The 13365-nt window shown below is 37.0% G+C and overlaps 1 protein-coding gene across 7 annotated transcripts in view; it reads left to right on the forward strand.

The window, feature by feature from the left end:
• PKP4 (plakophilin 4) overlaps positions 1 to 13365 on the forward strand; it is a 242935-nt gene that overhangs the window by 179258 nt on the left and 50312 nt on the right. For all 7 annotated transcript variants that reach the window (XM_074967389.1, XM_074967386.1, XM_074967387.1 and 4 more), the window contains one exon: positions 8614 to 8827. In XM_074967389.1, coding sequence (XP_074823490.1) covers positions 8614 to 8827 — 214 coding nt within the window. The remainder of the gene's footprint in view (positions 1 to 8613; positions 8828 to 13365) is intronic.

Genomic DNA, 13365 nt, shown 5'->3' on the forward strand with positions numbered 1-13365 from the left:
AATACTATTTCTTTTATTATTTTTACAGTACAAATATTTGTAATCAAAAATATATAAAGTGAGCACTTTGTATTCTGTGTTGTAACTAAAATAAATATATTCAAAAATGTACAAAATCATCCAAAATATTTAATAAATTTCAATTGGTATTCTGTTGTTTAACAGTGCGATTAAAACTGTGATTAAACACGATTAATTTTTTTTTAGTTAATCGTGTGAGTTAACTGCAATGAATCAACAGGCCCTAGTTTCTAACCATCAGAGGAGTGAAGTTCTGGAACAGCCTTCCAAGGGGAATAGTGGAGGCAAAAAACCTACCTGGCTTCAAGACTGAGTTTGATAAGTTTATGGAGGGCATGTCATGATTTCCTACAATGGCACGTAGCCAATATTCGACTGCTAATAGCAAGTATCTCCAACAGCCAGTGAGGGACACTAGATGGAGAGGGCTCTGACTTACTACAGAGAATTCTTTTCCGGGTGTCTGGCTAGTGGGTCTTGCCCACATGCTCAGAGTCTAACTGATTATCCTTTTTTGGGGTCGAGAAGGAATTTTTCCTGGGTCAGATTAGCAGAGACCATGGGGTTTTTTGCCTTCTTCTGCAGAATGGGCCACAAGTCATGTGCAGTTTTAAACTAGTGTAAATGGTAGATTCTCTGTAACTTGAAGTCTTTAAATCATGATTTGAGGACTCCAATAACTCAGCAAAAGGTTATGGGCCTATTACAGGGGTGGGTGAGTGAGGTTCTGTGGCCTGCAATGTGCAGGAGGTCAGACTAGATCATCATGATGGTCCCTTCTAGCCTTAAAGTCTGAGTCTGAGTCTATCTTTCAAGAAGTGAATGGTGACACAAATTCACTCATAGAAGTTCTCTGCAGCTGACAGGTTGTTATTGCTAAAAATAATGTGATCTTGACAACAGTTGGTTAGGAATTTTACATGAGAATTATTTATTGACAGAAAATGTAGTTTCTGCAAAATGTCAATTTTCCACAGGATAATTTTGATTTTGCGCAAAAAAAGGAGGGTGAGGGGTCAACTAGAAAAAGTTTAGCCTTGAGTACTTTCAACATTAAACTGCATTTCCATGTCATGGTGCAGTGCCTCTTGGGGAGTTTTAGTTTACAGTGCTTGATGGAATAGGGAAATTGACTAAACATATTTTTCTGTTTGTTAAAGGCAGGATTGCGCTAGGGACCCAGCCCACCTATCCAAATCCTTGAAAGTGCTGAAATAAACTAAATGTCTCCTGGGTTCCTTGTCATGTCCATGTTGCCTCCAACACAATTGCTAATACACTCCATGAAGCATTCACCTCCATCTCCAACACATACTGGAATGCAATAGATATCTCACTTCATCCAACTCACTCTGTCATGAAGAAGCTTACTGACAACCACAGCAATGTTAAAGCAGAATAACTTTCCAAATGAATGGGCTATGTAAACATAAGAACGGCTATACTGGGTCAGACCAAAGATCCATCTAGCCCAGTACCCTGTCTTCCGACAATGGCCAGTGACAGTAGAGATGTGACATCTGTGACAGTCAGATGTGTTGATCTGTTGATATGAGAGAACATGTGGTCATCATCAAGGTTTAATGCAGCAGAGCAAACTGGAGTCTGTTATCAACAGTGTCATAGGTGATGTGAAAGTGGTAAGGAGAATAGGAGATATTTGCCTTGACTACTTATTTTCATGCTTTCAACCATTTAGGTGGGTGGATGAGTCCTGATGAAATCTTAGCTGTCACTAAATTTGGTTTGTGTTTAATTTATATAGCACTTTTCTTTCAATAATCTCATTGTGTCTTTACATTCATTAAAAGTATTAGTGAAACAGATAAATTAAGTGACTTACCCCGGGCTCATCTAAGCAAGGCTGTGGCAAAGCCTGGAAACAGAACCCAGAAGTACCAAAAATGTACTCTTAAATATCAGCAAGCAACTGACTTATGTGGATAAAATACTCCGTTTGATGACAGCACTTTATTTTTCTTGTATCTGTCAGTAGAGGTAAAGATCCAAATCATGCAAGTTGCTAAGCACCTCCTGTGATGTGCTAACTTGTGTGATTTGAGAGCCCTGAACTTCTTGTAAATTTCAATACTCCTCAAAGAGTATTGAAAATTACAAGAAGCAGCAGTATTTATTGTACTGTATGAGATCACAAAATGCTCTTCTTCGTGGACAGCAATTGATTTCACTTAGAATCTTGTAAATTCCTCTCCTTGTAAATTGGAGTGAAAGATAGCCCCTGACATCCCCAACTGAGATTAATTTTCTGTGTTCTGTACTATTTCCTCCAGGTATTTTACTGTTCTGTGTTTGAGCGCAGGATGATCTTTTTCATTTTAATTTCTCGTGTGTAAAATGGAATTGTGCTTATGGTGGTGAGAGAAGGGAGTAGGGGGTATAGGAACAAACACTTTTGATCTATTAGGCTACTGAGAGGTTGAGCTGACAGCTGTGTCCCCCAAACAGGGAAACCATACAATTTCTGAGATTTCTAGAGGTCCTGGGGGCCTTACAGGGAGAAACAAGTTCTGTCTCTTTCCTACTTGGGAGGGAACAGAGCTAGTGGCTTCCTAGTAAGGGAAGAGAACAGAGACACAGAAGAGCTGTGGAACTTGTCTCCCTGCTTGCCCAGAGAAGCTGTTCTCATCCAGATGAATCTGAAGAGACTTTCTTACTGTGTTCCTATTTGGACTGCATTGAAGGAAGTGGAGACTGGTCTTCTTTTGGTCCCTGATTTACAGGAGGATTGCCCCCAAACCTAGGTTGGAGACAACAGTCCTATTACAGTTCCTTTTTAATTTTCTTCATTTATTTAAAAATTTCCATAATTGTTGTTACTGTGCAATTTTTCTAATATCAAAAGACTTCATTATATTAAGGAGAAAAATACTTCAAATCTTACTAAGAAATAGACACACTGACCTCTTTACAAGACATTTATAATGCTGGAAAAGAGGCATACATTTTTTAACGGTGAGGATAATTAACCATTGGAACAATTTACCAAGGGTTGTGATGGATTCTCCATCACTGACAATTTTTAAATCGAGATTGGCTGTGTTTCTAAAAGACATGCTCTACGAATTATTTGGGGGAAGTTCTATGGCCTGTGTTATATAGGTGGTCGGACTAGATGATCACAGTGGTTCCTTCTGGCCTTGGAATCTATGAATCTATTTGCCCCACACATGTAAAGAAACTGGCACAGACCCCTGCACCTGTGTTTCATCATATTTGCATTGGATTCCTATTTCACTAGGATTAAGTATAAATACTGATTTACATGAGAGACAGCTCAAAATTCTCTATAGCATATATGTCTGAAAACAGCAAATAAACTTTAATAAAACTTACACTGCAGATCAAAGGCTCAGTCCTGTTCTCCCTGCAGTCAATGGGAGTTTTACCATTTACTTGAAAAATGGGTGTGGGATCAAGCCAAATTAATCTTTTGTTAGGGTTTTGGACCCACTTCCTCTGACTGTGTCCAATTATTAGAAATTTGTGGGCATAAAGTAATAATATTCTTTGACTAGATTTATAATTATAAAGACTTAGATTGTGGATTTACCACTAGCTCCGAGGAAATGAGAGTGCATAGGTGCGCTGCCCCAGGAGCAGACCAGGGACTAAATTGTGACTGAGTTGCAATTCAATCCCTAATTTCATTCACCTTGCTCTGGAGGTCGAAGTGAAGTAATCTGCAGCAATTTATTGTCTGTCACAGATTATACTGGATGGTGCATCATGGGGAGTGCAGAGTCAAGCTCTCAACCACCTGAGGGTCAGTAGGAGGCCCAGAGAAGTTGTGCTCCAGTCCTGTGATGTAGCCATGGCAGGGAAATGTGAAATATCTTGCTCCCCAGCACAATCCTGTTGCACTAGTAATAGTAACAATGTTGACCTTAGGTAGTAGGTGAAGGTAATGCCTTCCTTAATAGGTTTCAGAAGTGTAGTTTGTAGTTGAATTCTGTATTTTGGCTTATGGCTCTTGGATCCCCTCAGCTAAAATATATTTTTATTTTTACTTTTACTTTTTAAAATCTTGGGACTGTTTCTGTGCTAGGGTTTGTGCTGGCAGTGTGAAATAGAGAAGTTTATAGACGATCTGACTCCTTTTGGTGAGACTGCTTCATATGAGGTGCAGGACTACATATTTAAGGATTTCTGGGATAGTGTTTATCTGCATTCACTGATCTGTATGAAGTCTTTGTTTTTGTTACACAGTGCTTCAATTTTGTCTTTATTGGGTTGATGTTTAAATGATAAAAAGTAGCCTTTTTAATGTTTGGTTTTTGTTTCTCCTATTTTAAATGCATACATAATTAAGATAATTTTTTAATGGAAAGGAAAAAAGTTATTGAACGTGACTGTAGTATCAATTCACATATACATATTAAGCTGAGTTCCTGCTTGTTTATTTAATTCCAGTTAGCACTGAATATTTGTGATATATGTATATTTTTAACTTTATATAGTAACCAAGTCAATATTATTATATATATATTAAAGCCATTCACATAAGGCCTGCTCCATGATTTTTTGGTGCCAAAGACTGAATTTATTAGGTCAGCCTATCCAAGAGAAAAGGACAAATATTTGTCCCCTTTATGAAAAGGCAAAAATACCCCAGTCCTTCCAGCTCCATGCTGTGGGTTTGTAGAACTACTCTGAGAAAAGAAAAATCTCACAAATGAGATCCACATACTGGATCCATCATTCCTTTCCCTTCAGACTCCACTGGGACAAAGCAGCCCTTAGGAATTTCTGTAGCACTAGAGCTGAAATAACTTGTTTGTGCCAGCCTCTAGTAGGAGAGAGAAGTGTGTTCAAATCTTTCAAAAGAGACTGCTTCAATGAGGCCTTTATCAGTTCTTCCCTGACTGGCTAACATTGAATCAGCCAAGGAGAAATTGTCCCTTAAATTAGGATGCTGGATGGAAATTTACTCAACTTGAGGAAGCTTGATGGAGTCTGTGACTCCTGGGAAGGAGCTATGAATGAGGAGAATGCCCCCTTCAAATCAGAGATAAGCAGCCAAGAGGCTATTTTGGATCGGAGAGGGCCCATAATTACTTTTACCACCCAAATCAGTAAAGCCTTATCTAAAGCTCCCTTAACTTTGAATCTTTCATTATTTAGACTCATTATTTTATCACTATTATAAGGATCAGATTAATTTACTAGAATATCAAGGGTATTAAAAGCCTTGCAAAATGAACTAAAATGCTTGCATTGCTGCAACATATGAAGGTATGCAAATTACTTATCTACAATGAACCAATCTTTACTATTTAAATTGCCTGTGAAACTAAACAGAACGATTAAGCAGTGAACATGTTTAAAGAACATCTATCAACAACTTGCATTTTTCTTTGAATACTTTAAATTACTGATACTTCATTTCATGAACTGTTATTTGGGGGTTTGGGGTTTTTTTCTTTTTTTCATTTAGAAAAGAAAGTGCCCATTGGTATTAATGACAATTGTTATAGTTTTGTTTAGAATAGTTCTTTGAATAGATGGATGGTTGTTCAGTGAAAAGGTCTTGTGAATGGATTTTTGATTCAGATTTCATTTTACATTAAATACCCAAAACAGCATTCAATCAAGTTATGACTAAGGCATGGAAATGGACGTAAAACCATCATCACTCTTTTCTTAACTCACTTTGATGTGTCTAGATGTCATTGAAATCTCATGTGTTCAGATTTTGTTACCACATGCGCTGTATTGTTGGAAGCACAATAGGGAGATTTAAGAATGGGGAAAAAAAAATCTTTGCTCTGAATGTTCTTGCCTTACTTGGATGGAGCTAAAACTATAATGTTTTGTAATGTTGCTCTTTGCATCAAAAGGAGCAGAAGTAAAAAAGACTTGTAACGGATACAAAATAAATAGATAATTTGGGTATTGACAGTGTGCTTGGTGCAGTACAGCATTTAGAAGAGACAAGGTTCTAGCAACAGGAATCTTGTTATATAAATAACTGTAAGCACTGATTCAATCTCTTGTATACTGCAGGTTTCAGAGTAGCAGCCGTGTTAGTCTGTATTCGCAAAAAGAAAAGGAGGACTAGTGGCACCTTAGAGACTAATAAATTGGTTAGTCTCTAAGGTGCCACTAGTACTCCTTTTCTTTTTGTATACTGCAGATACAGTATTAGAGATTGCTGACATAGTAATGACTTCATATAATAGATTAATACCTCATCACTGTTATTTCAGTTTCATAATAGTGTCACTATATGTAAGTGTGATACATATATGTCGTGCCAGTTTGCAGGGTAGCTCTATATTGTGTTGTGGAAGTACAAACAAGTATATACCAGACTGTCAATTGCACAGTAACCCCAACAATAGTAAACTAGATTACAGTAAGGATTGATTGACTTTAGGGCATTATTTTAAAAACAGACTTTTTTGTTAAACAGCTGAATAAAAAAAAAGTCCAAATTCACCAGCCGTTCATTTATTTTTTTTCTACATAAGAAGAGTTGAGCTGATCAGTTACAAAATTTGAATTATATTACTGATGGTTTTACATTTCAGAATTCATTCTGAACCTTTTCGGCTTATTTTAGGGGTGTGTATATAAAAGACTCCTATCATCTTGCAATCTAAGCACCACCCTTAGATAATTTGACATATAAGGTTCCATCTTAAAAATTTCCATTTGATAGATTTGGCTAGACCCTAATACTGTGTATTTTTCGGAACTGTGTTAATCTCTTGGGATAAATCAACATACTAAAACTTTTCATTAAATTTTCAATCTTTTTGAGTGTTTGTCCCTATGTGGAGTGCAATTTATATGTAGTGCATTTTAAGTAGCTCATGTTCTCCATGCACTCAGTTCCAGAGAATTCTTCCGAGAAGTATCTGTTTGGTCCACACATGCACCCCTGCTCTCCTTGTGCTATTCACTGAGGGTATAAAGGGGCTGCTGTACTGCCGCAATCTCAGTTCTCTGTCACCACTTGTGGTCTGGGATGGAGCCTCAGTGCTCACTGGAACTCTTTGGCCTTTTTCCTGTAAATAGTTAGGAATGGTTAGTTTATAGTTTAGATTAGTGTATTTTGGGGTGTGGTGCTGTCACTGAGACTCCCCCTTGTGTATGCTAGTGATCCTGCTCACACCCCACACGCTCCCTGTGTTCCGCCTGGGGGAAGCCCATATTCCTTCCAGGTTCAGTATTTGTAAGTCATTTCTGTGGATGACAAAGCAGTTGAGGGAGGTCTGCCTGGGATGCCAGCTGGTACGAGTCTCAGTGCAAAACCCATTGCCAAATCCCTTACCAAGATAGGATGGGGTAGAGCCAGAGCCATGCTCTCTGCGTGAAGCTTCCCCACCATGCCCAGATGACTCAATGCCTTCCAACATCTGGTTAAATCTGTGGTGGAGACCCTTTATATTCCTCTGGAAGATATCCAGGAGGCTCCATATAGACTGCTGGACATTCTGCACAGCACAGGCCCAAGCAGGGTGGCTCTACCAATTAACGAGGCCATCCTTGAATCAGCCAACACACTCTAGCAGATGCTGGCCACCATAGCTCTGGGGTTCAAGTGAACAGAGAAGAGTTAATTTGTGCTCATTAAGTGATCAGGATACATTTTCTTTGACCTGGCCCTTGACTCACTGGTGATGACAGTGACAGGCCAGGTCTACATCTAATGAGAAGGAGGCTAAAAGGATAGACCTCTTTGGGAGGAAAGAGCACTCACTGGCCTCCCTCTGGTTCTGGGTTTCAATCTGCCAGGCACTGATGGTCATGTACGACTTTACCATCTATAATAGGCTGACCAAATTCATAAAGGATAGTTGGAGCAGTTTCAGGTCCTAATTGATGAGGGGAAACTTGAATAGAGACAAGAGGCTAGTCAATTTCATTTTTGCTCTTTGTAAATTTCGTTTTCTGGTTCTCATATGCTAATACAATGCTGCAATATTTGCCTTGCAAACAGTGCTGAGGGATTTTTAAAGATTGCTTTAATTAGAATTTATTATTTATTATGTAAACAATGCTATTAATCTTGTTTTGAGCCAGATTTAACCCTAAGTTTTCTCTTCTGTTTTTCTTTAAGTAACAGGTATGAAGGTTTTCCTACTATAGTTATTATTTTATGTAGTTATTTATTTAATACATTTTTGTCAACTAAATCTTGCTTGTAAGAAGGAACCTTTTCTATGCCAAAACTCTTATTGAAATGAAGTTATATAGCTGGTATTAAAACTCTATAATTTTGCTTCTCTAGCATTACTGTGGTACTCTTGGAATTCCTTATAGAGGTATTCTTAGATGTGGGAAGTACTGTGGTACGGATTGTAACTTGCAAACAGTATGTAAAGATTTCAATAATAATTGCTTTATAAATGTCTAAAAATAGTTGTGTATAATGGAAGTGCCAGTAAACACTTAGCTGTGCAATAAAATATGAGTGTTATACTGATAAGTCCCCATGTACAACAGCATTTCTTCTTGGAATAGAAAGATATTTTTTATTTTCTTTATATATTTTTTTTCATTTTATGCACAGAATGAAACTTATTTAACCATTAATTTGAACTAATATTGAGTATTATTTTCTAGGTATGTAGGTTAGGAGGAATCAAGCATCTGGTTGACCTTTTGGATCACAGAGTCCTTGAAGTTCAGAAGAACGCTTGTGGCGCACTGAGAAACCTCGTTTATGGAAAGTCGACTGACGAAAATAAAATAGCAATGAAGAATGTTGGTGGGATATCTGCCCTTTTGAGATTGTTAAGAAAATCTATTGATGCAGAAATAAGAGAGCTCGTAACAGGTATGTTTTGGAAAGGAAATAGCATGTGGTGAAGTAAATTATATTTCTCTGTGGCAGTTGAAGCTAAGTTATTTGGCTGGAAAATGCATGCTAACATTGCAGGATATCTATTAGAATTTTCTTTGTGCATTACTAATTTGGTCAATATATCAATCTAGATCATTTCATTGTGATTATTGTCACTTACTTAAATATGAGTTGTATATACCCACAGATACATTGTGAAAAATGTAGAATAACTAAACATCCAATTTGTGGATACATTTGATCCATAGATGCAGTCCTCGATTCCTGCATGTGACTGTTGCTGTATTAAGCTCTATTGTTGATCTTGTTACATTTTTAGGATTCTACTGACAACTATTTTAAACTTGATCTTGTAGAATTCCAAAAATGGACCCAGAAGTAAGCATGTATTTTGGTATTCCGGTTCCTTGTTTGACGTAGTGTTTAGATATTCTGAATTATTTAGCTTTTTTAGTATATAGCACTTCCTTGCTGATGTTTATTGTTGTCAGTACCACAGTAGTTATATTTTATACTTAAAGATAATCTTATAGAAATATTATAATTGTATTGGTAGATACTTGAATATATGTAGAGGCATACTATTATAGACATTTGTTTCTGTGATTAAATGCAATTTGAAATACACTAAGCGGCTGTAAGTGTTAAAATGTGTTCAACACATATAACACTTACACAGCATTAGCGTTCAGTGTGTGAAACAAACATAAAGCATTCAGCAAAATGATGTGAAAGGTTGTTGAAATGTTACCTTAACCAACAGCTATGGTAAGTTATTTAACTGATTGACTATGGTGTATATACTGTAGCTCTAGAGTCTCAGCTACAGATGTTCCAACTTTTGCCAACTACATCTGGAAATGTATTATGCTTATCAATATGCCAGTGCACTTCTAAATATATCATGAGAGATAATAAGCATCAGTTGTTTTGGAGCAATTAAACAATGAAAATTTAAACTCTCTTGCATCTAGTTTTTAAAAAATCAGCTTCCATTGTCTAAAATAGAACGCAGTTGTCTAAATCATCACTCTATTCATAAATCCAGAGGTATTTAATTGCCTTAAATCTAGTTGCTTAGATGTGTATTTCTATGACAGCTTAAAAATTTAGTTGTCCAGTGTGCATCAGAGGGCTCTTGGCCTTTTGTGTAACCAATTCAATTGTTCAAATCAGAATGTGAAGCTAAACTTTGGACTGCATATCTCTTTTGTAATATGTAGTACTGTCATGGAAAAAGATGTTCTGAGAAATTGCTTGATATATGACAAAATGTTCCATTTGCAGTCTAGTGAAATTATTTTAAAAATGTTATGTTCCTACAAATATTCACTTCATTATATGCACTAAATGGAAAGTAAGTACACCTGGTTGTACATTTAATAAATCACAGCATCTTGTGGTCACATCATACAAAGGAGCTCCATTTTTGTCAGCACAAATTGCCAAGTAAAAAATAAACACACATGATTTATTATTTATGTAAAGATGATTTACGTGCTGATTTTATGGAGTTAAAGACATTAGAAGAGCATAAGAAAGCCACAGAGGTTTCACTTTCCTTTAACTGCTTTTGTTTCTGCTATTTGACAGCCCTTCTGTTTCTATGCAATTTTTTTCTTCCATTTAAAATTTTAATGTTCAATTTAAAATACCTGCAAAATACAATAACAACTTGATAGGGCTTCATGTTAACTGGTAATAAAAATATCCTAAGCTATATAAACTCCTTATCCTTCAGATTTAGGAGCTTTTTCTACCAGTGGAGACAGGTTATTTAATTATTCTTAAACTAAAATGAGTTCAGCTTGTGTGTCATGTTGTATCAGATATGTGCTGGATACATCTGAACTGCAAAGTTAAGGATGGGTTCAGATTTTCAGTCATAGAAGGAATTCAATCTTATTTTGTATGAAGAATACACTATAATCTTTCACAAAATTACAGCATGTAATTTGTGAGTAAAAATAGAATTTTCAAATAAATCTATTCATTTCAGTTTTAATTAATTTCAAGTGGATGCTTTAAGAAAGGTGACCTTGAGTCTCATAGATTCTTCAGGCTCCTTTTTTTAAAAAACTACAAGTGGGATTTTCAAAAGTGCTGAGTGTTGGGCTAATTCTGCCCCTGTGGAAGTTAATGGCATTGACTTCAGTTAGAGCAGAGTTATATCAATGCTAAGCACTTTTGAAAAACCCACCGTATAGACTGTAGAAGGTCAGAGATTTTTTTATGACATTTTGAAAAGTATCAGTATATTAAAAAAATAATGTAAAGTGCTCAAGCAAAAATATCCAATAATTTCAATTATTCAGTTAACAATTGCAAAACCTAGAAATACAGAGCTATAGATGGCAAACCACACCCTAGCAGTGCCTCATCAATATATTCTTGCCTACACATAGCATGATACATGTTGAAAAATGTCTGTAGTACAGGTCTACTGGGTAATGCTATGATCTCTCTTAAATTTCAGATAAATCCCAGCATTGTTAATTAGTGCTTCAAAGTGTTCATCACATTTCTTATTATACTGTGCCTCTCAGTTTAACACTTTCCTTCATTCTGTAATGAAGTACAAGTGTGCATTTTTTCATATGCGTAAAAGGGTTTTCTTGGTTTTTTTCCATCAAATAAATTCAGTCTCATTAGCAATCTCTCAGCACTAATTATGTTTGTTCCCTTTTTTTAAAAGGATTCCTATCGCCAGTGGTTTACTGTCTTTAACTACAGCACATATGTTCTAGCATAATTGGTTATGAAATCCTACTCTCCAGTGTCATTTCTTATGGTATGGGATAGATGCAAATTTTCTTATTATTCCAGATAAACTTAAGAATTATGTAGAGTGAATGTTTTTTATCTGTTTGGATTTTTTTTCTTCACTAGGAGGTATTGGCTTATGATTTTTGGCACACTGATAAAGGCAAGCCTTTGACTGTGCAAATAGTTTCTAGAACATATCCAAAATTTTTAAAATCTGAATTCTGAAAACTTGAAATTTCAGGAAAAGAAAATTTCTCGCAGGAAAACAACCTGATCTGGGGAGAAATTGCTGAATGTTGAATAACTGGAACCTGCCATTATTTAAAAACAATATTAAGTGATACAATAAGGTGATTGAAAAGGCAGAAAAACTTGGAGATAGAAACCATATCCAGAACTAAATACAGAATCTGCTTTTGTGTTGATGTGTAAGGATCCTTCCTACGAGTTCCAAAGTAGCCCATTATTCATATTAGTGCAGAGTTGTTTATGAAAATTGTGTGAGTTTTGTTTGAAGCACACATTGCACAGTAATATTCCTAAAATAGTGGTAGCAAAGTTGATAAAGATATCAATTAATCAAAACAATTATTTTACTGAAACAAATATCCAAGGAGAGATTTTTCTGCAGAATGCTTAAAATTGAGGGACATTGCAGGAGATCATTCAGACATTATGATCTTTCAGATCATTCAGACATTAACATCTGTTCTTCAGATGCAAACATTCTTTCAAAATTAATTTTAAAAGTCTCCTTTTTTGTTAAACTAGGTAACCGTACGGAAGGTTTGGCATCAAACTGGATATAGAAACTTGCATGTTCATACAAAGGAATTTTACTGTGTTAGAGATAGTTAAGACACTTAGGTTTTTGGCAGTATTGTTAAATTTTCTGTTATCAGCCTTATTAAAGATTTTTGTTGGAGGTCTGGAAGTTTGCTGTATCAATGTAAACTTAACTGTTTTGTACATCTATGTTCAAATCATTGGTAGGACTCATGGGCATACTGAAAAATAGTAAAACCTAGGAATAAATATGCATGTTCTGTGCCACATTAATATATCTCTGTGATGGGGTGTACGAGGCCATCATGGCCCCCTGCTGGAGGCTCCCTGGGTCCTACCACACCCTGCCTCAGGAAAGGAGCAGTGAAGGTAAGTCCTCGAGGCCTACCTAGAGAGGCAGCATAGACACAGACAATCAGGGCCCAGCAGGCTCTGCTAGAAGGAGATACAGGTCTGAGTAGGTATGGGGTGCTTGTTGCTGGTCCAGGAGCTCAGGAAGAGAATGAGAAGACATGTTCTGGAGGTACTTGCATGCAGGGAGGAGGAAGAGGATTTGAGAACTTCAGCCCTGAAGTCAGGGTGAAGAGAAAGAGGCCACCTGGGAAAAGGCCCAGGGAACAGCAGCAGTAAACTAAAGGAAGCAGTACATGGCTGCTGTGTGCAGGGTCCCTGGGCTGGGACTCCAGGTAGGGACCGGGCCCAGGGCCTTCCCCCGCCCCCCACTCCCCAATCAGCCTAAGAGCAAAGTGGTCTAAGGCCTGGGAAGGACAAAGCTCTGTTGGAAAACCCAAGTGAAAGGCAGGACTTAAAGGGGCCCAGAGATGGGGTGAAGGCCCTGGAGATGGCAGACAGTGTGTTGAACTCTTTGCTACCCCAGAAGGAGTTCATTCATTTTAGACTGCATGACTTGGCTGGAGGGCTGAGCCACTGAAGACCCATCTAGTAAGGTCAACAACCTA

This window comes from Natator depressus, chromosome 11, assembly GCF_965152275.1.
Source record: "Natator depressus isolate rNatDep1 chromosome 11, rNatDep2.hap1, whole genome shotgun sequence".
Classification (NCBI taxonomy): Eukaryota; Metazoa; Chordata; order Testudines; family Cheloniidae; genus Natator; species Natator depressus.